General features: G+C 41.1%; 1 protein-coding gene across 2 annotated transcripts in view; it reads right to left on the bottom strand.

Moving 5' to 3' along the window:
• Positions 1 to 24,730, bottom strand: part of LOC127582623 (ceramide synthase 2-like) — a 43,926-nt gene extending 19,196 nt beyond the window's left edge. Inside the window, exons 1-2 of one of the 2 annotated variants that reach the window (XM_052038076.1) lie at positions 24,465 to 24,730; positions 925 to 1,098 (exon numbers count right to left, since the gene is read on the bottom strand). In XM_052038076.1, coding sequence (XP_051894036.1) covers positions 925 to 1,097 — 173 coding nt within the window. In that variant the 5' untranslated portion in view covers position 1,098; positions 24,465 to 24,730. Of the gene's footprint in view, positions 1 to 924; positions 1,099 to 1,448; positions 1,496 to 24,464 lie in introns of those variants that run through there. The other variant, XM_052038075.1, reaches the window with a different exon arrangement.
• Between the last annotated feature and the right edge of the window lie 1,526 nt (positions 24,731 to 26,256).

The raw sequence follows: 26,256 nt of genomic DNA, 5'->3' as shown, positions 1-26,256 counted from the left end.
GTTTTATATTCTCTGCATTCAGAATAGCACCAATTGCTAAACCAAGCAAAGGAGTGCACTTGTACAGTGCCTTTCATAACCCAATGATATCCCATTGCTTCCCACACTCTACCCTATTGCCCACAGCAGGTGAGAAACTTTTGAATATTATTACTGCTACATTTATTAAACAATAGCTTGGGATCCTCTTCAAATTATACTGTCTCCTCCTCCACGGAATCTCCAAATACTCAAATCTTCCAAAGCTACTACTTCACTATTGTAGTGTCCCTAGCTATGAGATAAGTTCTGTGGTAGCAATGGTGCTCCTGCATTACAGGTCTCTCAGAGTTACTACCAGTAGAGAAGGCTTCTGGGTGTTGGCAAGACCAGTAACCATAGTGAATACAGTCATCAAATCACCAAGAGATTTATTTAGTACAAATTGATCTGTTCACTCTTTCTCTGTAGCCCAATTTTTGGAGTCTCTCACTTTGTTGGTCCCTCTTCCTGCAGTATGCTGGCCAGTAAAGCCAAAAGGTTAACATCTAAACTCCACTTTATTTTCCATTCTTGTTTAAGGGATATCTGGCAGCTAAGAGCATGGGCCCATCACTGAGCACCAAGTCCCTCATTTGGTGCCCTACAGCTCAAGCCTTGGTGAAGGATTCAAGATGTTTATTATTACAAGTAATAAAAAAAATGCAAAAGCTGATGGACTATAATTATTCAACAAAGCATACCTGTTTTAAAAATGTTAACCTCAATATTAGCCTATACCCATCCTTATTTCTCTTGAAACTTGATGACATATTAAAAAAAATACAAACAGATGTTTTCAAAGTGATGTATTAGATTTACCTAGCCTATTATTCTTGCAATTATAACCATGCACCCAAAATACAAGAATAAGAGCAGAACCCCAGTGAGCTGGCTCCAATCTACCTTTCATAGAAGGAACGGAGAACAATAAACACAAATGCATATGGTATGGCAACGACAAGGTCACGAGGTCGAGGATAACGGGCATGTTCAGAATCTTCCATATCTTTCCATGTGATGCCTGGCGGGAGCCAGTATTCATGGTGCCACAGCCACTTGTCCAAGACAGAAGTCATCCTAGAAGACAAGCAGAAGTTAATACTGACCAATTTTATCATTCATTCTCGAAAAGCAAAAACAAGAAGTGTCAAATATACTCAGCAGGTCAAGCAGCATCTAGCAAGAAAGGGTTAAAGTTTCAGGTTGATGGCCTTTCATCAGAACGATTATTCTCTTCTACTCTAAATTTCAGCCTTGAAATTAGAACTCATTCAAGCATAGAGCAGCCCTGAATGCAGAGGATAATGATCAGTATTTGTTTACGGGTGAGAACACAAGGATTATATTAGTTTTGAAAGAGCTGTTCATTAAAACAAAATTAAAAAAATCTTAAAAATAAAAAGATTTTAATCCAATTTGTTCCACACCAATTTGTCAGTATGAGAGGTTATAGGTTTACACAACATTTTAAAGCCACCACTTTCCTTCAAATAGGTCAGCCTCCAGCTGAGTCATTGAATTTTAAAAAATTGGACACTTCTTTCTACAGCCACATCCACTTGAAGAAACAAGTTAGGACATGATAGTTAAACTATACAACAATAACTGTAAATCACAAGTACACAGCAGCAATAGGCCATCAAGACCATTTGTCTGCACTATCCCCATTTCCTACAATTACATTAATAATCAGAATTCCATCCATCTCCATGTTGTATGAATTCATTGACTGAGCCTCCAGGGTAAAAAAAAACTCCAAACAGCCATCATCCTGAGTGAAGCAACTTCTCACTACAGTCCTAAACAGCATACCCTACACCAGGAATCAAGACTTCCCAGTTCAAAGCTCCTCAATAGGGGAAAACATCATCCTTACATCCAACCCATCATGCCCTGTAAAGAATTTTGTGTTTCAGTAATCTCTCCTCTCCTGGGCTTAGTCTCCTCACTCTCTCCTTATACAGAAGACCCACCATCCCTAGAACCATACTCTGCACCCCCACTATAGCAAGTACATCTTAGGCAAGGAGAGCAAAATTGTACACAAATACTGTGTGCAGTCTCAAGGCTTTGTATAATTGGAGTAGGACTTCCTTGCTCCTGTACAAGTCCTTCTGTAATAAAGGCTAACATAGCATTTGCCTTTCTAATCACTTTCTCACCTGCACATTGGTTTTCAGTGACTTATGCACAAGTGCACTCAAGTCCCTTTGAACATCAACACTTCCTGATTACCACTTAAAAACTCAGGTCTTTCTGTTTTGTGCAAAAAGTGTACTTTTTTTTATCATCTTCCACATTCTGCCCATGCACTCAGTTTGTCCATATCCCCTTGAAGCCCCTTTACATCTTCCTTGTACTCAGTCCCATTTAGTTTAGTGTCAGTTACAGAACTATTAAACACTTCCAACTTAGACCAGATATTACCCGAGAAAAAGCAGAAATTTCATCTTTCACCTCTTGCTCAACAAGGCCAAGTTGAATCTTCACATGGCAAGATGGTGCCAGGATTAGGTTTGCCTCCAAGATGTTTATGTAATTGAATGCAAAGCTCTGCTAAAGAGCACCTCTAAAGAGTGGATTTTGGTTCCAAGTTTGAATATACTAGCAACTTGAAACCATAACTAGGAGACATGCATAGAGCAGGAGACAAATTGTATTGAGTAGGGTTGTGGACTAATCTACTTTTCGCTAGCCCTAGGTCAATTAAGATATTTAAGTACCCAGCCCTTCTACCAGAAAATACAGTACTAGACTCCCAATTGGCACTCACACCAATACTTACCTTACAGTAATTAATTACGCGCCACTTTCCTTGAGCTTCTTGCTGAACCAGTTGCTGTCCACATTGAATTTCACTGTATTGCAATATTTTGACACAATAGAGCCACGAGGAGCAAGTGACAATTTCAATTTGGCCTTGCTCTTTCAAAATTTTATTGCTCAAACAATCCAACAGTACATAGGAAATAGTTGCCCTTAAGAGTCTTTTAAGGGTTGCTTTGCAGTACAATGGCTCAGTGATATGTGCCCTGCATGGTGTGGTATCAAGCCAAAAAAAAAAAATCCCATGTTATCCCAGAAACAATTGATGTGACAGCAGAGGAAGAGGTCACTTAGACCATTAATTCTGTGCCATTCCTTTATTAGAACAATCCAAAATTAATCCACTGACAATGCCCAGTGGTCTACTTTCCATCTCCAATAGTTAAGCAATATTTGCTTAAATGTAATGAACTCTGACAGCTGCTTCCTTATCCACATAGCTTGGAAAACTCGAGCAGAACAAGAATTGGGTGATACAATTGATTTCATGGGGCAGGGAGAGTGGGAAGAAAAAAAAGTTATGGTTTGTGACCACTGAGGCACGATGTCAGAGAGCAGGATTGCATTTCATGCATGCCAAAATTATAGAATTGCAAAAGCTGACAAATAACCAATCTGCCTTGCAAAGAATTAAAATTAGTACTCTGGCTGTTAGTGAATAAGAGGAAACTGAGAATTTAGGGGGGAAAAAAAACAGTATAACCATTAATCTGTTTTCCACCTCTTGGGTCCAGAGGCTAATTGTATAACCCTGAGGGCAAAAGCATTCTGACCTCTTCCTTTCCAGTCCTGGTGAAGGATCTCAGCCCAAAACATCAACTGTTTATTTCCCTCCATATATGCTGCCTGACCCAGAGTTCCTCCAGTACTTTTTATGAAAGGGATCAGACCAGGTCATATCAAGCTGCAACCAAGACCAATTTTCTATAAGTTATATTATGGGAGGAGAAGAAGAGTTCAAGTATGCATAACAGAAGGTTTAGTGGCAGATGTGGAAGTAGTTGTTTTAATCCATCTTTCAATCAGAACTAGCTTAGCTCAGTTATTTGATAATTTCTCCTCTGAAACAGAAGGTTGAGTGCTTAAATGCAATGAATCCAAATGTGATTAATTCTGGCATTTCAGCAAAATAAAATACTGAGGGAACATGGTCATATCAAAGAGGGTAGTCTTTTGAATGATGCATTAAAATGAGATTACTTCATGATCAGTGAAAGAACAAGGAGTTTTGATCCTGGTTAACTTTTCTCAACCAACATCCAATTCAATTTTTTTTTGTTGACTGGATCTTGTTGTGCATAAACTGCCCAACATGTTTGCTTACATAAAAATAGCTAAATTTAAAAAAATTCATAACCAGATGCTACACATACATTTCTTTTTTTTTAAAAAGTCTCCCAAAGTGACACATACTCTACAGGAAGATAGCTTTTTGACCCTCCACCACAAATTTTTCCCATGGTTGCTGCTCTCTTTATTTTGTCTGGGTAATGTCTCCCAATATTGCCAATACTTTATTCTCTCTCCTCCAATAAAGTACCCTTGTTCGTGCTACAAGCACACTTAAATTTTGCAAGATTTACCTAAAATCTTCACCCATCTTTAACTCTTATTCGCTTAACTCCCTAGATAAAGTTGTACCATAACAGAAATGTCCTGAATTCACTTGAAAAAACCTGAAAACAGGTGTGGGATGGCTGTTATAAAACTTTCCCCTTCATTTTCCTCATCCCACTCTTCTAACCATGTTAAAAATGTACCTCTATTTTGACTAAATTTTTTAGTTCCCAAGTTGCTTCCAGAAACATCAACATAATGCATATCAGTCTTTATTCCAGACTCAAAGTACTAGTTAAAAATTTGGTTTGCTTCCTAGTTTGTCTTAAAATTCTTCATTGTGATTAGCTGTTCAGCCAATTTGATGATACCACAGTTATTGGACATAATTGATCCTATTGAACAGACTCCTGACAGCAACAATTACCAGGAAAGGGACAGAAAACAATACTGGAAGAACTCAGCAAATCAAGCAGCATCTGGAGGCAAAAAGATGCAGGTCAACATTTCAGATCAAGACTGCATCAGGACCATTCCAGATCCCAGCATCTGGGGTCTCTTTTGTCACAGAAAAGGTGACACAGATTGTTAAGTCTTTATGGGTAGCTTTCTTTAGCAGCAAATCTATGCTGCTGGCCTATTGTGTTTTGTTTTAAATTTGTTCTGCTCCATTTTTAAATTGGTTTCCTGGTCGGTGAGATCCAAAATATTTCCAGGATTGACTTGTCACGGTTTGATTCTTTCACAGTGATTTCCACTAATAAGACATTTACCTCACTCCAAGACAGTATCTTCTAGCCACTTTGGGTGTAACATCCAGTCAAAGCCAGAGTCCCATCAGACGATCCACCATTTCACCTTGCAATACCTGCTCGTCGCTGGGCTGTAACAGCAATGGCTATTGGCTGTCGGCGGTCACCTGGGGTGATTCTACCCTCAGCGCCCAAGGGCTGTGGCCCCGCCCTCCCAGTTGAGCTCACCAGCAGCGTTGCCGTGGCGTTACCTTTCCCAGAATGCCAAGGACTCCCCACCACCACCTCATTCCATTTCACACCCAGCCCTCACTGGAGTGAGCAGTGCTGACTGGGGGTGGCATTTGACTTGTTTCACTAAAATATTAGACTATAATAGCACTGCTTCTACCTCAAAAGTTATCATCTTTTGACTGAAAGTTATTTGAAAAGGAGGTACTAGAGGCCAAACCTCATTTAAATGTTATCATAAAGGAATGGGAATTTAAATTATTTGAATGAACAGCAATGGATGCAACACAAGAGATCAAAGGCCAGAGTAACAAGTCATTTTATTTTAGAGACATGGAAGTGAATGGTTCTTATGCAAGACTGATTTGAGGAAAATTTGAACCTGCCAGTCACAATACAAGTGGGGGGAAAGGGATCGTTCTGAGAGTCCATAGAGGCTGCTTGGGCCAAATGGCCTATGTTGTAAGAAAAATAGTCGACAAGGAGATTAAAGCCAGGTATAGTAAAACTTCAATAATCCAGCACCCTTGGCGGTGTGGACTAGCAGATTTACTGGAACTATTAATGCCTTCAAACTTATTTCACAGTAGTGTAATTAATTTTCCAGCTAACCTAGCAAGTTAAAAAGGAGCACTATAAAAAGGGCCCCCAGAGAGATTTTGAATAAAAGATACAGTGTAATCACTCAGTAATTCACTTGTGTTCAGCAGCACAAAAAAAAATGGCGAGCTGGACCAGAATAGATTTACTTAGTTACCAGTACCAATGAGTGAGCCAGATGATGAACCATCAGGATTTACACACAAAAAAAAATTAGGTAGCAGACTACCATATCTGGAGATTGAGAGGGTTGAGCGGGAGACCTGCTGTTACATTCCCATACATGCTGCAAATGTGACAAACCTTGTACCATGCTCTTTGCCGTGAAAGTTGCCATATCTGTTGCAGCTTTCCTCGTGGAGAAAATACAAATCTAATGCCTGCTCCCACTTAGACAAAGAGGCTGCAGATGCTGGAATCTGGAACAAACAACATTGGAAAAACTTCACAGGATAAGTCCTGATGCAGAGTCTCATCTTCAAATGTTTGTTTACACCTTTTGTTTCCACAAATGCTGCTTGACCCACCAAGTTCTCCCAACTTTCCTGTTCCCATTTATTTTTCTCCAAAAGCTGCAATAGCTTCAAGGCATGGCCACTGCCATGCACAGGCAGCTACTGGGAACCATTGGAGTTCAGACTCATCACAAGATGACTGATCTACTCCTGTGTCAAGATGACATTCCTGGTGCTTTCTGCAGCAACACAATGCACAAAAGGAGGTAACCGATGGAGATTCAGTCGTACTCCAGGAAAATGGCAGTTACAGGTACTTGGTGAAGTAAAAGAAGTGAAATTTAGGGGAAAGAATGAGAGAAAGCTTTTTCAAAAATGCGCATCCAGTGTTGATAACACCCACACCCCGGTGTTCTAGAAATTTTGTCCTCATGTGCTGTACGTTTGCAATGGTCAGTTTGTCACCATTGGCGAGGGATCGGACGCTGCGGTTTAAAAGGCGGGCTATCATTCACCCAGCTCTTTCCCAGCCAAACTTCATCAGACCGCCATGCGGACGGTTCGGCGCCCGAGAATGAGCGTGAGGAGAGGGAACGCGGGGCACCAACAGCCTCGACGACGGTCAAGGTAAGCAAAATCCAGCGGCGTCCCGTCCACGAAACCGTCACAAACAAATAGATAAAACCGCGGAGTAATGGCTGTTCGCCGAGGCACGGTGCCCCGGGCCCGGCAGGACAAGGCTCTCCCCAGCTTGTAGCTAAAATACACTAACGCGTTTTTTGATTACCTGGCGATTAAAGATTCATCTCCTGCTGCAAAAATAAAGAGGAAAAAGATTCCACTGACTTTTAAAAGTTGCATCTTAATGTCAGTGATGATGAAAAAGGCTGTTTGGCCGACCAAGGTGACTGGAAGGCCTGCATGAAGTCTCCAGGTAAACATGACTAGCTTCAAGAAAAAAGGCAAATTCCGGGACAGTTACTATTTCAAGCCTATGCAGCCAGTGAAACTCCTCTACATGGTTTTATGAAGGGGAAAAGTGACAAATTTCAGTCAATTTTTAAAGTGATTATAACAAGTAGAATAGGTAAGTGAATTACATGATGCTGTGTATTTGAACTTTGAGAAAGGCATCAGATGTCACAGATTATTAAACAAAATGGTGTTGGGTGTAGTATACGATCATGGATTGAGGATTGGTCAACTGAAAACAGAAATAAATTGTTTGTTTATGAATTGAAAGACAGGCAGTGGGATACTGCAGGGATGTGTGCTGGGACCTCAGCTGTTTGCAATAGAAAGCAATAATTTAGGGGATGATGTATAACATCTCCAAGTTTGCTCATCATATCAAGCCAAGTACGATTTTGGGTTCCAAAGAAGATGGAGGCCTCAATGATACAGGCAAAATAAGTGAATGCTAACAAAATGGTGGATAGAATATTATGTAGGAAAAAAAATAGAAAGGTAGAGTTTTTCCTTAAATGGCAATAGATTGAAACTTCTTGGATGTCCTTGTATACAAATCACTAAAAGTTAATATGCAGATTCAGCAAGTAATTAGGAGGGAAACTGGTACATTGGCTTTTGTTGTACAAGAATGATGATTCGAGGAGAGATTGCTTATTCCAAATTGTATGCAGCCCTGGCAAGACCAGATCTCCCTGCTTACTCGCAATAGAGGGAATACAGCAAAATATTCAACAGATTGATTCCTGGAATGGCAGATTTGTTATACTGGGAGAGATCAAACTATATTTGCTAGAATTTAGAATCACAGGTGATCTTATTGAAATGTACAATATTAAGAATCTTCTCAGGAGAGGTACAGAAATGTCTAGAATCAAGGATCAGTGTCTTGAAATAGGGGCTGTCCAATCAGGACAGATGAGAAGAAATTGTTTTGTTTTATTCCAAGGGTTTAAATCTACTCAAGGACGGCTGTGGAGGTTGGTTGCCAAGTATATTTGAAACAGATTGATAGATTAAGATTCTAAGAGAATCCAAGGATGCCATCTTAGTGCAGGAAGGTGGCAATGACGTTATTAAAAAGTGAAGCAGACAGAAGGCACTGAATGGCCTACTCCTGTTCCTTGTACTCATGTGTTTATGGCATGGAGCCACAAATCAGGAGAGTGATTTTGAGAAGGAGGAGGAGAGAAAAGAATTCTTGGAGAGAATTTCAGAGCTCATGGTCAGGACAAAGGCAGCAGCCAGTGGAGTGATTAAAACCAGGATCCTGCAGAGAACGCCAAATGAGAGCGAGCAGAGAGGTCTAAAAGGCTTGTAATGTCAGAAGAGGTAATGCTAAAAGGCAAGACATTATTGGGCAAAGCTATGAAGAGACTTAAAGGATTTTTTTTGAAAGGGAGATATTAAAGCAAGCACACAGTTCAGGTCTACATGCACAGATAATGGGTAAACAAAGCTAAGACAAAGATAGAAGGGCAATAAAATGTTCAGTCGATTCACTCGAAGTTTCTGCTAGAGTCTCAAAGAAGACTAGATACAAGCACAAGATTTTCCTTAGTAGCAATATGAAACCATTGGAATTCACATTTAGCAGCAAAAACAGCAGAGACATTGGGAAGGTGGCTGGAGGCAGAGGGGGAGTTAGCAAAGGCAAGTGGCATTAGATATATTAAAAGGGAAATTCTATAAATTTCTTTTGTAGGTTTACCATGTCATTGGGTTGTCAGATTAATGACCACCTTTAAGTGAGTCCTTGCCAGTTTGAGGCTACTAATAATTCTGTTAAACTGAAGAGAAAAATTCTTTTAAAAAAAAAATCAAACAAGACCACGTACATTCCAAGTCTGTAGCATCTCCTGGCTGTTTGTGGAAAAAAAAGGGCAAAGGATCCACAACCTCACCACTCTGAGGTGTAAAACATTTAATCAATTCTCCAACATCTATCCCAGCTGTGGAAGAAGTCACAATATTTTAGAACAATCTATTGTTTTTCTTCAATCACTTCATGACATCAGAAAACTAGTGTTTGCAATGAAGTTACTGTTGAACTCCCTATGGGTTGTGCCAGCTCCCAAATGCTGTTTTCCTTAAGGTGGACAATATAGTTTTACTGGAAACTTTAGCCTCACCAACTCATTAAAAGCAAAAAAAGTTATTTTTCCTCCCTCAATTACTCATTGGGTTACAGCTCTTAGGGTACTAATCCATTCTTCCCCACCTTGGGAGAAAACAGACCAGTTCTAGTTGATCTTTTGGCCGAGCTGAATACAACAAAAATGCTTGTTGTTGTGTACTTCAAAATGTGACAAGTTTTTGTTTTAATCAGTGCTAATGGAAAGAATGCAATAATGAAGGCATACTGGAGTAGATTAGTATGCAGCTTAATTTTTGTCAACATTTATACACAAAAGAACCTGTTGACAAGTGCATTAGCCTGGGCTGTAGTACAGAACTGATCACCAACCTTGTAGAGACCAAGCCCTGTTTCCACCCCCAGCAAGTAAAGTCTAATCGGTAGGGTTGACACAACAAGCTGATGTCACAACACAGTAGTTGTCATGGTGCCACTCCTGACATCTTTTTAAAATTCACACAATAAAGTTGCTAGGATCTCAAATCATGCTGCAGGAGCTAATTAAGCTCAGAATAAAATGAAAGATATTGTTAACCATATCCTGACAACTTAAACACAACAGGTCTTTCTGCCAAGAGGAGTTGAATGCCAACTATAACCAAGTGACCTATTATTTCCACCCACTCCTCCACAACAAAACCCTCCCCCGAAGATGCAGATTGTGGTTGTGTTAAAGTTTGATGAGCACCTTGGTTGTAACTGGAGCAGTACCAGCTGGTGATTTGAACGAGGAGCACTGCTGCCAGGTCTAATCCAGCTAGCATACAAAAAGAAAGTGTTCTAGGTAATATCACATGGAGGAGCTAAGATGTGATGTGTGTTCTTTAAGACATTGGATGCTGAAACTATAAGTAGCCTCTAAGGCTATACCCAGACCAGAAAACTCAGTCAGACCAAAAACTGAAGCCGAGTTTTCTCCTAATTTTCATCACTCCATCATCACCTTTTGTAGCCTTTGTTCCAGGCTTAGGAGTTTCTACCACCAACCCCCCCCCCCCCCATACCAAAAAATAAAATCCTCTTTTCATCAAGGTACTCCTCAAAACATGCCTTTCACCAAGTTAAAACTTTAAAAAATTTATACAGCATAGTAACAGGCCCTTCTGGCCCAACAAGCCCATGCCAATACTATGTGGGATTTATTTTAACAAAGGTGCTAAATAAATGCAAGTCAGAGTAGGCTCTGCGTCAACTTTGAGCCAGGGGTTAGGGTTTAGAAATTAATTACTTATGTGAGGGCAGGAATGTTGCCACAAGTGTCAAGCCGGAGGACAGTGCTAGAAACCTAAGCACGTTAAAAAAAAATGTTGTGAATGATCAAGTTTCCTCTAATCTTCCCTGCCCTGTAAAGGGAAGAGACATTTTCTATGGCCTGCTTAAGCCCCACTGACACCCAGCACTTTAAAAAAAAATATGAACTGGTGCTAAAGCAAGCAGTATATTTAAATATTTCCATTTTACCCCCCACTTTGAATGTTGTTTAGTTTACTTTTCTTGGTTGAAAAGTTGGTGAGCATCACAAACACCCCCCACCTCAGCAATTGTACTGTTGTTGCCTCTTTAAAAGGCGCTTGTTATATTCCATTTAGATCTTCCCCAGTCCCATATATCCATCTTAAAATTGACAATAAACATTGGGTACCCTGAAAAGAGACAGTCCCACATGCATTCTCTCATGAAAAGTTTTAATAATCACATTTAATCTACATAATTGGTCCAAGTTTGAGGGAAATCAATATTCTTTGTACTCACTTTCACCCACAGGTTTGTCCATGTGGACTCATTAGTGATCTGCTGTTCCATTTTAATTGTAAATAGTGATGTTCCAAAACAGTTCCTCAAGGAACCAGACTAATTATTGTTCCCCAAGTTGAGTTCATTTATCACCACCTTCTGCTTTTGTGAAACCTCAATGTCAAAATACAGTGCACACAAGTGGGATGCATTTTAATAACACTTCAAGACAAACACCCTAATAATCTAGAGAAAGAATAATAATCACCAGCTTTCATTGTAAAGGGGCCAAACAGAGACCAAAGAACCAAGGTGATTTCACTCAGTCTTGTCTTCACTATGCAGCATTTTTCAGCCAGGGCCTGTGGACCCACTGATAATCATTCCTACACAAGTGGGGCAAACCTATACTGCTTATGCACAAAAGACTGAAAACTGACAAACACGTGAAAAGGAAATACTGAATATGCCGCAAATCACCCCAGAAACAGCATCATGGCAAGTGACTTTTTAAAAAAACATTTGTATTTTGCACCTTTATGACTTTGGCAGTGTTCAGCTATTTATAGCCTGGCCATCACTGCCCATCCTGCTGTAGGCTCATTCTAATGGTTACGATTATGCTCATTTAAAATTTATTGGGCTTAGGGTCTTAAACAAACCAAACACAATACAGGTCCTCCCCAGGTTATGGCAGGGTTCCATTCCTGCAAACTGTTTGTAACCCAGACAGTTCACAAGTCAGGAATGTGGCTGCAAACTGAGTTTCCACACACAGCAGCTGGCAAATCCATCCTATCAGTCTCCCAAGTGCTTGTTCGTATGTATGGGCTGTACACAAGTCGGGCATTTGTAACCCAGGGAGGACCTCTAAGGAAGTTTCTTTGTTATGTCCTGTTCAGAAAATGTACAATAAATCCAAAACAACCATTTATTTCCAACCCTCCCCCCAAATATGACATCGTTGCAATCACTGAGTCGTGGCTTCATGATGGATGTGATTGGGAACTGAATGTCAAGGGGTATACAGTATATAGGAAGGATAGGAGGGTAGGCAGAGGGGGAGGTGTGGCCATGATGGTTAGTAGCGATATAAAATCAATAGAAAGGAAGGACATTGGGTCAGAGGAGGTGGAATCCTTATGGGTGGAGCTGAGAAATAGCAAGGGTAAAAGAACAATAATAGCAGTCATATATAGGCCCCCGAACAGCAGTCAGGAAGTGGACCATAAGTTGCAGATTGAGATAGAAAAAGCATGTCAGAGTGACAATGTGAAGATAATTATGGGGGATTTTAACATGAAGGTGGACTGGGAAATGCAGCAAGGCGGTAGTACTCAGGAGAGTGAGTTTGTGGAATGTCTAAGGGATGTTTTTCTGGAGCAACTTATTGAGGAGCCCACCAGGGGATCGGCTGTTTTGGATTGGGTGCTGTGTAGTGAACCCGAGGTGATTAGGGAACTAAAGGTAAAGGAACCACTGGGAACAAGTGATCACAATATGATTGAGTTTAGTTTCAAGTTTGAGAAGGAGAAGCTGATAACTGGTGTATCGATATTTCAGTGGAATAAGGGAAATTACAAAGGTATGAGAGATGAGTTGGCCCAAATTGATTGGAGGAGTAAGTTAGCTGGAGGGACGGCAGAGGAAAAATGGAAGAAATTTCTACAGGAAATAAGGACAATGCAGGACAGATATATTCCAAGAAAAAAGAAGGTTTTGAATGGAAAAAAGGCACAGATGTGGATAACGAGGGAGGTGAAGGATAAAATAAAAGCAAAAGGGGCGGCGTACAAAGTAGCAAAAATTAGTGGGAAAACAGAAGATTGGAACGATTTTAAAAATCTGCAGAGAGAAACTAAGAAGGTCATTAGGAAAGCAAAGATGAGTTACGAAAGGAAGCTGGCGGACAACATTCGGAAGGATTCTAAGAGTTTTTTTAAATACATAAGGAATAAAAGAGAGACACGGGTTGACATAGGACCAATTGATAACGGTGCAGGAGGTATTATAATGGATGATAGTGAGATGGCAAGGGAATTGAATGAATATTTTGCATCGGTCTTCACCGTGGAGGACATAAGCAATGTGCCCGTTAGTCAGGAGTCTCACGAATTGGAGCTGAGTTCAATTGAGATTAATAGGGAGAAGGTGCTTGGAAAACTAAAGGGGCTTAAGGCTGATAAGTCTCCCGGACCGGATGAGGTGCATCCCCGGGTTCTGAAGGAGGTGGCTGTGGAGATAGCGGAGGCGTTGGCGATTATTTTTTCAGGAATCGATAGATTCTGGCATGGTTCCGGAGGACTGGAGGGTAGCGAATGTAGTTCCGTTATATAAGAAAGGTGGGAGGCAGCACAAAGGCAATTACAGACCTATTAGTCTGACGTCAGTGGTGGGAAAATTATTGGAGTCTATCCTCAAGGAGGAGGTTACCGAATACCTAGAGGCGCAAGGCAAGATAGGACCTAGTCAACATGGTTTTGTGAAGGGGAGGTCCTGTCTGACCAACCTATTGGAGTTTTTTGAGGAAATCACAGGTAGGGTGGATAAGGGAGAGGCGGTAGATGTTGTGTATTTAGACTTTCAAAAGGCCTTTGATAAGGTGCCTCACAAGAGACTGATTAATAAGATGAGAGGTCATGGAATTATGGGCAGGGTAGCAAAATGGGTGGAGAATTGGCTGGTTGGCAGGAAGCAAAGGGTGGAAATAAAAGGATCTCGTTCTGGTTGGTTACCGGTTACTAGTGGTGTGCCGCAAGGGTCGGTGTTGGGGCCTCTCCTTTTTACCTTGTACATCAATGATTTGGATGATGGAATAAATGGTTGTGTGGCTAAGTTTGCGGATGACACCAAGATAAGTGGAGGAGTAGGGAGCATAGAGGAAATAGAAAGAATGCAGAGGGACCTAGACAGTTTAGGAGAATGGGCAAGAAAATGGCAGATGAGATTCAATGTTGAGAAATGTGCAGTTGTACACTTTGGAAGTAGAAATAAGCGGGTAGATTATTATCTAGAAGGAGAGAAGATTGATAGTGCGGTAGTACAAAGGGACTTGGGGGTACTTATACAAGATACCTTAAAAGTTAACCACCAGGTTGGATCGGTGGTTAAGAAAGCGAATGCTATGTTGGCATTCATCTCGAGAGGTATAGTGTATAAAAGTAAGGAAGTGTTGATGAGGCTCTACGGGGTGCTAGTGAGGCCTCATTTGGAATACTGTGCGCAGTTTTGGGCCCCGCATCTTAGGAAGGATGTGCTGACGTTGGAGAGGGTTCAGAGGAGATTTACGAGAATGATTCCAGGAATGAAAGGGCTTAAGTACGATGAGCGTTTGTCGGCTCTTGGACTGTACTCGCTGGAGTACAGAAGGATGAGAGGGGACCTCGTAGCGACATTTAAAATGTTGACAGGTAAGGATAGAGTAGATGTGGCTAGGCTGTTTCCCTTGGTGGGCGTGTCCAGGACCAGAGGGCACAATCTTAGAATTAGAGGGTACAGTTTCAAGACAGAGATGAGGAGAAGTTTCTTTACCCAGAGGGTGGTGAAATTGTGGAACTCCTTGCCACGCACAGCAGTGGAGGCCAGATCAGTGGGGGTGTTCAAGGAGGAGATAGACAGATATCTAAATAGTCAGGGTATCAAGGGATATGGGGATAAGGCTGGCAAATGGGATTAGAATAGTTTTTTTTTCTCTCTCTTTTTTTCCCACCCCATTTCTTTTTCCCTTTTCCTTGGAGCAGACTCGATGGGCCGAATGGCCTGCTTCTGCTCCCTTATCTTGTGATCTTGTGAATTCTCAATCACCAAAGTGATAGAATGTCAAAAGTGTTATCATCTTAATCAATGGCCTGCTCACCGATGGTTAGTTTGGGTTTTGACATAACCATAAATTCAGACCTCAGGTGTAGCCTTGGCCCAAACATTGGCAAGGTGCAGAATTCCATAGGCAAGGTGAGAATGAGCATCCATGACAAGGTATCACTTGGCTAAGTGTGGAATCAAGGAAAGCTAATAAGATCAAGGTTGATAGGAATTTGTGAGGTCAAGGTAATTTCCGATACATAGTTGGAGTCATATCCTAGGAAAACGGATGTTTGTTGTGAATGTCAATCATTTTAACCCAGGATATTACCCCAAGTTGTACAGCATTGTCCTTAGCCTAATCATTGTTCTGTTACCTTTCCTCCATGTCAGAATTGGGGATGGTGATCCTTTCCATTTAGAAGTCCTCAAAATGAAGCACCTCATGTCAACATGTCATGGCCCAGGAAACAGTTTTCTACAGAGATGCTACACAACATGTGCACCATGAATATTGGACAGTGAATATCTCCAACCAATCAACCCTCCTCTGCTGATATTCAATGCCTTACCACTGTCAAATCTCTTTCCACATTTTCACTAACATCCTAAAGATCATTGTTGACCAGAAATTCAAATGAACCAGAAAAATAAATACCAAGGCAAGAATCAGGGCATTCCTTGTCAAGTGACTCACCACCCTATTCCAAAGGGACAAGGTTAGTGGAATACTCTTGCCTGAATGAAGCTCAAAACAGCTCATCATCCAAGAGACATGACTGCTTGATTGGTATGCATTACTCCATCTTAAACCAGTGCACCATGACTGCAGTATATCATGGAGAATAGGCACTGAAGCAAAATCAGCAATAGCTCCCAACGTACCCGAGATTACAAGCAGTAGGTGCAAAAGAACACTACCACTTTCAAGTCTTACACTCAGATTTGGACTTCCCACCTTTGCTGGTGAACTCTCCAACTTAGTGATATGGGAATACTTTCATCATGTGGACTGAAGCAGTTTAAGGTGGTTGCTCACCACTTGTTCAAGTGCAGTTAGGAAGGACAATAACTGCTGAATGTGCCAGCAACAAATTCTGCAAATGAAACAAAAAGAACCCTTGTTCTTCCACTGCAACAGAAATCTATCCAATACTCCTCAGGATTCTCAGAGAATTTTAATCTTATCAGTTGAAATATTTTAACTAAACAACATTATCAAGATCTTAAAGATTATTGACCTCATATAGGCCGATTACTCGTATCTCAAGATTTCTGGTTGTTTTCCAGCTCTCTGGGAAGTTGCATTTTATGGCAGTGCCTTAATTGCACAAAGGCCAGTAATATAAAGCAACCTAGTAAAAGACAAACTCTTGAACATAGTAAAAATACTGAATGTTACTTATCCTAACCCACCAGTTACATGCCATCTCTTACTAGGATTCTCATTATGTTGATTCCAGGAATTCTTACACCAACTTGGTTATTCCAGTTCTAAAATCAAACCCTCAGTTCACTCGACTTCTACCTACATGAGTCTTCTCACTTTACCCAAATGATGCTTTAGGATCCACTTCCTCGTCTTCAGATTTGTTTGACTTGGCTCTCAAGTTTCTTTGCATTACTATCAGAATGTGGCAAGAGCAGAATCCAACTTCAGTGGCAGGTAGGAGTAGAAAGGCTTATGAAACTCAATACCTATAAGTATAGTGAAAAGTTAAGTATTTGCATCTTAAGAGTTCCTACTTTTTCCCCTCTCTATTTAGATTGTCTATGCGATTTGGATCTCTATCCATTTGAAACTTTTGTCCCCAAAAATTTGATAAGATTGCAATACTCTTGTTAAAAGCAAGCCCCTACATAGTGTTACTTATGCAAAGTGACTATTAAAAGTGTCAGAGATACAAACCTGCTAATTCATTGGATCAGATATTATGCATGAATTGGTCATACCCAGTAATTAATTTGGGCATAAAAGGCAAACTAACAGGAAATTACTGACAATAACCATTGGGGAAACAAAAGTGTACATGGATAATAGGACATGGCTGTTAATTTCCAACTGCTGCTCAGCAATGCCAGAGGCTAGCTTCTTTGATTGGGAGTGGGGGCAAAGTGAGATATTGAGAGAAGAGCACAATGGAATACTGTTCACTTGCCTGATAGACAGCTCCAACACAAGCAGCTCAACACTATCCAGGGTAAAACAGCTTGCTTGATTGGGCACCCTAGCACCACCCCTCAGTCTTTATTCCTTCCACCACCAATGCAATGTGGCCAAATTGTTGGGCAGTTACTCAAAGGCCACGCTGATATCAATTCCCAAATCTGCAACTGCTTTCACCAAGGAAAGAGGTGCAGCAGGTGCATGGGAACGATACCGATGCACATTCAAGTCACACCAACCTAACTTGGAAATACAAATCTGTTCCTTCAATGCTCAACCTAAATCTTGGTATTCTCTACCCATCTACATTGTGGGAGTACCTTCACCAAAAGGATTGCATTGGTTCAAGAAGATTGCTCACCTGCGCCTTCAAGGTGAATTAGGGATAGCCAATAAATAATGGCCAATTATGCCCACATTCCGGAAAAAAAATGAAGTGAATAAAACTCAGGATGGGCTCTTTAATTGTAAATTATAAACATGAAACACATCAATATTTTCATCTGTGAAGTTTCCCTGTGCTCACCCATTCCTGTAACTTCCAGGCAAACCTTCAAAACCACCGGTCTTTCATATTCTCAATTAATGATGATTCATCGTCATCTTTGCCTTCATCAGGTTTGACCATCAACATAGAAAATCCCATTGAACACTCTGGAACATCAAAAAACTTAACAAGAGGGAAGGACTCTAGGGAAATTTCTAGATGCAGCAAATAGCTCGGATGGTTTCAGATGGAAATTGTATCATGCAGGAGAAGGGAATACGAATGAGCCAATGATGTTGGCATGGCAAATAAAATTAGAGGACTCTCATTTGGGATAAACAACACTCAATTTCATGGAGTTGAATGGTGTTGAGGTTTATATTTGAAGTCTGATACTCTGGAAATATTCCCCAAATCTATTTCCTACCCTTTCCTCCTTCAAGACATTTCTTAAAACCTACCCTTGACCAAGCTTTGCTTAGCTGCCCATGGCTTGGTGTTACCACATCCACCTTGGAGCATTTTACTTCATTAAAGCTTTAAAGACAAGTTGTCATAGTTCCCAAGGTCGACCAGTGACATCAGCACTCTCCTTTATCCCTATTGAGCCTGCGCCAATCATCAAACGGCAGTGTAAATGAACATACCCATTTTATTCTCCCCACATTCCCATCGTTCTACCACTCACCTATTCCTTAGGGAGGGTGTACAGTGCCAATTTACCTCCCAACCCATACAATATTGGGGTGTGGGAGGAGACCAGAGCACCAAGTGAACATCCATGTGGTCATAGGGATAACATGCAAACGCCACTCAGTTAGCACCAAAGGTTATGAATGAACCCAGGTTACTAGAGCTGCAAGGCCACAGCTCTACTAGCTGCACCACTTTGCTGCTACTCATCATCTTGCACCTGGTACAGGCCATCTTTTGCTTAATTATCAGAGGAGTTATAGATGGAGCTGAATACCATGGTCCAAACAGCCTGCTGCAGATCTGATGAATAGGAACAGTCACTGAAGCAGGGTTACAAAGATCATGGGGCCTCAACAAGTAACCACTCATTTTGAGGCAAGGGCACAATCAATGCAAGGAGTTGAAAGCTGCACTGAATACAACCATGTTCTTCTGTACACCCTGCTGTGTGAAGTTTCAGGTCTATTGGTAAAATATAAAAATAATACAGGGAAAGCAAGTTCAAATCCCACCTTGAAAGTCTGATGTTTTAATCTTAAGACTGCAGTTCCCTTTTCTACATTTGACGTCAGGTTTGTATTAGATTAACTGATAATCAAATGTGTTCAGACCGGTGAATTTGCATGAAGCTTACACTGAAGGTTAAATGTAGCACAAAACAGATCAAGAGCAGTGTGAATGTCGGATGCACTGGAGATTTTGGGTCACATGGAAGAACAAGGGAAATAGCCCAAGACTGAAGATGAATTCGGATCCAAAACTAATCAAAGCTATTGTTCTTGAAGAACCCTTGTCTTACAGATATTTTAAACATTAAAATAGAATAAGTTGTCTAGTTAACAGCAAGTATAATGCCTCAATTATTTCCTGTACAAGAGAGACAAAGGATCAGCAGTCTGACTGGGACAAAAGTGTTAGTTATTGTTTACCCCCATTTTCCAAGAAAGATTTGTTACCAGCACAATGATATTCAAACATCCTAGAATTAAAGTTATAAGCATGTCTTGAGTGTTTGATCACTCTGGACCTGTACTCATTGAAGTTTAGATGGGTGGGGTTGGATCTCATTGAAACCAACCCATTTATTGAAAGGCCTGGAATAGAGTGGACGTTTCCAGTAGTGGGAGAGTCTAGGACCAGGGGGCACAGCCTCAGAATGAAAGGACATCCCTTTAGAACAGAGGTGAGGAGGAATTTCTCTTGTCAGAGGGTGGTGAATTGATGGAATTCATTCCACAGATGGCTGTGGAGGCCAAGTCATTGGGTATATTTAAAACAGAGGTTAATAGGTTCTTGATTAGCAAGGGCATCAAAGATTACAGGGAGAAGGCAGGAGAATGGGGTTGGGGGTAAAATAGATCAGCCATGATCGAATAGTGGAGCAGACTCTATGGGCTGAATGGCCTAATATTGCTCTTATGTCTTTTGGTCTCTTGGTGTTGATCCGCCACTTGAGTGGGACTCCATTCCATAAAACTGTCCCACACACAAAACCCTTATTCCCCTCATCTTCCACTACCAAATCTCTTAAACTGGAGAGAATAAGAGAACAGAGGAAAGGGATTGATGTAGGATTGGAGTAAAATGAGTGGTTGACAGTTGGTGTGGACTCGATGGGCTGAAGGGTCTGTTTCCATGCTATATCTCTGTGACTCTATGGACTAATAACGCACTGAGAGCTTGGCAGTTCAAGCTCAAGACCTCTGTCATCAAGGGTGATAGGCACAAGGGCAAGATCCAACTTGGAACTTCCTTCCAGGTAACACACCAGCCTGTCTTGGAAATGTATCACCATTCCTTCATCATAGCAGTGGTCTATGTTTAACCATAGTACAAGAACTGCAGCAGTTCAGTCTCTTCAAACCACCCCCACCCCCCCACTTTGTAAGTGCATAGCATTAACGGCACAACCTCAACCTCTAAGAATATTTCAACTGCTCTCTATCCTAGATCCTGTAAATTTTCACATCTCTCCTCATTATTCTACACCTTTCAACCATTGGAAATGTGCTTTCTCAAAGCTTCATTATTTTACTGGCTCCAAACAACAGTCCATTTAATTTTTTTTTAACACCACTTGGCTCCCATCTTTTACCCCACTCTAAAATATTCTAATATTTATGCATTGTAATCTCTCCATTGCCTGATGTCTTTCTACTATTTTAATGAGATGATCATTCTACAGTCCTGTGTCTTAACCCCCACCCCCCCAAAATCTCAAGCTAGTTATTTGCTTTTCTAGCATCTGACCTATTCCAATCCCAGTACCTTGTTTTTGTATTAAAATCTCTTTGACCATTAAAGCTCATCAAAATATCCCAGGATTTTCAGTTGTAATTATGGTGAAGTTACCAGTAACACTGTCATCACTTTGAAGTCAAGAGCATCTTCTGGCTCTGCCCATTTTCTCCAAAGTCCAGAAGTTACCATCAGCGAACCCTGCTCTTTCACTTACAGCAATGTTGCAGTTTTCAAAGATGCACACATCCAATTTAGGAACTTGGTAAGACCTTCAGCTTTTCCTCATTTCTCTTGCTGCAAAATCCATTGAAAATGTTGAACGAAGCATGACTGAATTATAATGACCTACAAGGCCACAATTATTGCTGAACAAACTCTCAGACCCTTGAACTGTGTGTAGATTATTCTTTAATTTGCTTTACATTTAAGTCTTAAATGAAAGTATTATTTGTGTTTTTAATTTCACTTCCTCCAAAATGTTTTAGTTAAAGTTAACAATTTTTACTTCTTGGTTTTCTGTCTGAGATTCCTCCCCCCACCAATTACTCAGCCATCCTGAAGATCCATGTTGCTGGTTACTATGCTTGCAAGGCTTTGCTCAATCTGAAATCTTCAGCAGCAAATCTGACCTTTTGCAGCCAGACTGGAAAATCCAGGTACTATAGCCAAATGCACATTTTCATTGAACACAACTAGATTCAGCAATTCCTCTCCTCTTGATGGCATTTAACCCTCAAGGAAAGAGTCCCAAACACATTTTAGAAATTCCATTTTTATATCTCACTGACTTGGAGATTATCACTGCTTTGAGGCTCCTGGGTTATTATGATCAGTTATTACGTGGGGCCAGCAAAGTATGGGAGAGTAGAATGGAAGAACACCTTGCTAGAAAAAGCTAGTATAAATAGAGAAAAAACACTTTAATCCATTTATCTGCTGTAACTGGAGACAACTGACATCTGTTCAGAAGACTGAAAACCCTGGAGCACTCCTTAAGACATGCACTTACTAAAAACCACCAGCCCAGTACAACATATCAGTTCCCACATTAGTGTATTCCATCCCACTGGAGGCATTGAACACAAGAGCTGTGTGCAGGTGTCATTTTGATGTTGGATAGTAATGTAAAAGTGGAGATCAATTCCATACATCTTTACTGATTTGATTTCATTAGAACCAGTGCAAATTGGGAGATTTACATCAGAAAGCACATTGGCTGATTTACCTCAAAATGGACAAAATCTAAATTTCTTCCATAGGTTAAATGCTCCTTTCACCAGAAGCTGCATCTTCCACTGATTTAGTATTTGCTATTCTGCAGGGAAGTGTATCCTTACACCACTGCCATCACCCCATCCAGCTCAATACTCATTTTCTCAGAAATCTTTTTCCCTGGGCAACTCTTCCACACCGCGTGCCCCTCACTCCCCAAAACCTTTTTCACTACTTCCCATTTACCCATAGCCATCTATCCATGCCTGGACAAATTACTTAGCTTCTTCATCCTAAAAATAATCAGACCTTACTGCCCAGATTTCCCCCTCCCATCTGCCTAGGCTATTATCCCCTCATGGCCCACTGTCTCATCCTTGCCTCTTCGCCCAATTCCTTTCACCTTTGTCTGTTAGACAGTGGTGTTGGGGTAAGTAGTGTCCTGACTTCTTGCCCACGACTCCCATCTCCTCACACCTTTGGCACATGCCCATTGCACCAGGCCAGATGATCCTGCTGTGCCTGCTCCCCTAAATCAACACTAAATGCTCAATGTCTCCAACATTAAACAAAAGCACCATCAATATTTTACAGGTGCTGGAATGCAAGAGCAGAACATGAATTATTGAACCACTCATTAGCCAGCATTCATTCTTGACACTATTGACAAACCAATTCCTTGACTGAAAGTTGTTTTCCTAATTCACCTGGTTTCTCATGTTCAAATGCTGTGGACTTGTCCTCAACCTAAAACATGTCAAATTCTTCAATGAAATTACTCAGGTTTTAGCCAATAATCTTGATCAATAACTAGGGCCAAGAGAAAAAGCATATTTACATACAAACATTTATATTAGTGATGTCATATTGTTCACAAGTTCCACATTGATATCAAAGAGGACCTGCTGGTGAAATTCAAGTAAATGAAACATGTTTTAAAAGATATATACACACATAGCAAGAGTCCAGAAACAGCAACGAGATGAACAACAGTAATTTGTTCTTAGTGGTGCTGGAAGGAGAGCTTGCTGGTCTTCTTAAAACAGGCACTGTAGCATTTTTAGCATTCATATTAATCACTGGAATAGAGGTAAAGCACTGCTTTAACAGTTTATCTGAAGGACATATCTGAATGAAGTTTGACTCCATTTCTGCTTTGGACAGGCTCAAATCTCTAACCTTCCATCTCAGAGACCAACACCCTTTTTCACATACAATTAACCTAGTCGGGAGTCAGTGGTACCAAGGGTAGGCTTACCCAACACCTCATGCAAGCATTGGACTGTTTTAACATACTGTTAAAAACTTACCTTCCTTTCCATTTACCCAATTCCAGACAGTACAAGCTAAAGTTTAAGCATTTGTATCATCCAAGAATTTCCAGAATAATGTTGGAGTTTAAATTAGAAATAGTACAGTTCATATGAGCATTACTAGTCTTGTCATTGCTTGCCCAGATAGATAGAATTGAGTGGGTGTGACAAAATACCCAAACTATTTTCACTTTAACATCCAAGCTTGTGGATCTGGAGGGGAGCATATATTTCACACATCCAACCTACAGGTAATGTAATACAATGTACTACAGTGGCTTCAAGCCTCATGATTTCTCCACCAAAGAGCCATCTTTGTCATAGAGGAAAATCCCACACCAGACAGTCTGCCATTTCCCTAGAGCCTTAAGTCTAGTGCCATGGACCAGGCCTACTCTCTTCTTAAAGCAAGACCCTTAAGCAAGTGGTTTCAATTAGTTTTCCCATCCAGGCTCCCAAGTCACTCAGAACCCTTCTTTCCCAATTCCAGTCTCTTTTACAGGTAATATCAGGCCACGATCCATTTGATAGTGTAATTTTAGATCTCCCACATGGGGGGTGAAACATCCTGAGGAACAATAATTCAACTAATCGAGGACACAAGCACTTTAATCAACCTCAGATCAAAGTGCCCTTTGACCCTTCAACTGACCAAAATAAAGCCTCTAAAATTGCCCAAATCGCCTTTTACTGCATCAAAGGATAGTTCACTATTCACAGCAAAATGAAGCCCTATAAACTCAAAATGTAAAGCTCTAGTATTAGGGTAATTGAGGTTGTTTAGGATAGGAAGTGGGACTGGTGAATAGGAATGTCAGTATCTGGACAGGGGGTACAATGTTTTGCTCGACAGGTGCAGGTCTCCATCAACTTATTAGGCAGAAAACCAGAATTTCTAGAGACAAGAAAACCTCTAAGTCGTAAAATAGTTTTTCGAATAACAGCTGAGGGTTAATCCTCAAAATATCAGCTAGTAAGATGCAGTTAGCTCCAGTCTCAGTAAAAACTAAATACAAAAGATCTACACTAACACACACAGAAGTACAATGGAACCTAACACCGAAATACTTCCCCTCCTATACCTCCCTGTTCTCTTGTCCCACCACACTCCTCTCACTTCGAACCCTCCAGCCACGATCCCATCATTAATTAACCTCACATTCCGGTTTTACGTCCCGGTCTCCACGCCCTTCTACTCCCAATTCCCCCTCCCCCGACCTCCGGCTACGTTCACAACCGTTGCGGCAGTGAACCTGCTCACCAACCTGTTGTTGCAGAGTCGACGCTGAAACTGATTTACGCAACTGACGAACCGACACCAAACTGGATGAAAGTCGAGCGAGTTGAAAGGGACTCAGTATGCAGAAGGGAACGCAAGTTTTTTTTTAAAGCTCCCTTGTTTCACCGAAGACTGGTCTGAACTAAAGCTGCCACCTAGTGCAAAGCTCACGCCTCCCAAAGGTTCGAATTCACCGAACCCTCCAACAGGAGGTGGAGACTGCCAATTGATAATTTGTATAAGACAGAACACACCTGAACTCCAGAGTTGTCAGATATATCACACCGAGTACGGGCATTGGCATTCTGAATCCTAGATGGACAACTTTGAACACAATAAGCACCATATGAGGCAGATATTCTTTTTCTGTATCGTCCTGAGTACCCCTGCCAGTACCTTCAGCTACCTTCAAGTCTCCAAGGCAATGATTACATAAACACCTCTGGATCTCATTCAGCACTTTTGTCCAACTAATCTTACAGGTGGATTTAACCCAGTCCGTCTGCTTGGGATAGGCATATAGCTCCTTGTGCACATCAAATGTAGGGTAGTTCTTGCTCCCTGAGTCCACTCAGTGTGAGACAGGTCAAGCTTGCTAAATATGAAAGTTCCACCAATTCCCAAAAGGAGCCTTGAGGTGAGCATGGACATCACTCAGCAAGAGTTTCTATGGATATATATATATATATCCATATATATATGTAAAAGAAAAGAGCAGGTAAGGTAAGTATGGTGCCCCTAGAGAGCACAGCTAGGTAATTAATAATGAGAAAAGAAAATGGCAGATAATTTAAACCAATTATCTGCATCAACCTTCACTGTGGAGAACACTGCAAACATACCAAAGATAACAGGCCATAAGACATAGGAGCAGAATTAGGCTATTCGGCCCATCGAGTCTGCTCCACCATTTGATCATGGTTGATCTATTTTTCCCTCTCAACCCCATTCTCCTGCCTTATCCCCATAGCCTTTGACACCCTCACTAATCAAGAACCTATCAACCTCTGCTTTAAATATACCTAATGACTTGGCCTCCACAGCCATCTGTGGCAGTGAATTCCACAGATTCACCACGCTCTGGCTAAAGAAATTCCTCCTCATCTCTGTTCTAAAGGGACGGCCTTTTATTCTGAGGCTGTGCTCTCTGGTCCTAGACTCTCCCTCTACTGGAAACATCCACTCTATTCAGGGCTTTCAATATTCAGTAGGTTTCAATGAGATCCCCCCTCATCCTTCTAAACTCCAGCGAGCACAGGCCCAGAACCATCAAATGCTTTCATCCCCAGGATCAGTCTTGTAAACCTCCTCTGAACCCTCTCCAATGCCAGCACATCCCTCCTTAGATACGGGGCCTAAAACTGCTCACAATACTCCAAATGTGGTCTGACCAACGCCTTATAAAGCCTCAGCATTACATCCTTGCTTTTATATTCTAGTCCTCTCAAAATGAATGCTAACATTGCATTTGTCTTCCATACTACCGACTCAACCTGCAAGTTAATCTCCAGGGAATCCTGCACTAGGACTCCCAAGTCCCTTTGCACCTCTGATTTCTGAATTCTCTCCCCATTTAGAAAATAGTCTACACCTTTATTTCTTCTACTAAAGTGGATGACTATTCATTTCCCTACACTGTATTCCATCTGCCACTTCTTTGCCCATTCTCCCATCCTGTCCAAGTCCTTCTGGACTGTCCTCCTGCTTCCTCAACACTACCTGTCCCTCCACCTATCTTTGTATCATCCACAAACTTCATCATCCAGATCACTAACATA

Source organism: Pristis pectinata, chromosome 24, assembly GCF_009764475.1.
Source record: "Pristis pectinata isolate sPriPec2 chromosome 24, sPriPec2.1.pri, whole genome shotgun sequence".
In the NCBI taxonomy this organism is placed as follows: Eukaryota; Metazoa; Chordata; class Chondrichthyes; order Rhinopristiformes; family Pristidae; genus Pristis; species Pristis pectinata.
This window is presented reverse-complemented; position numbering and strand designations above follow the sequence as displayed.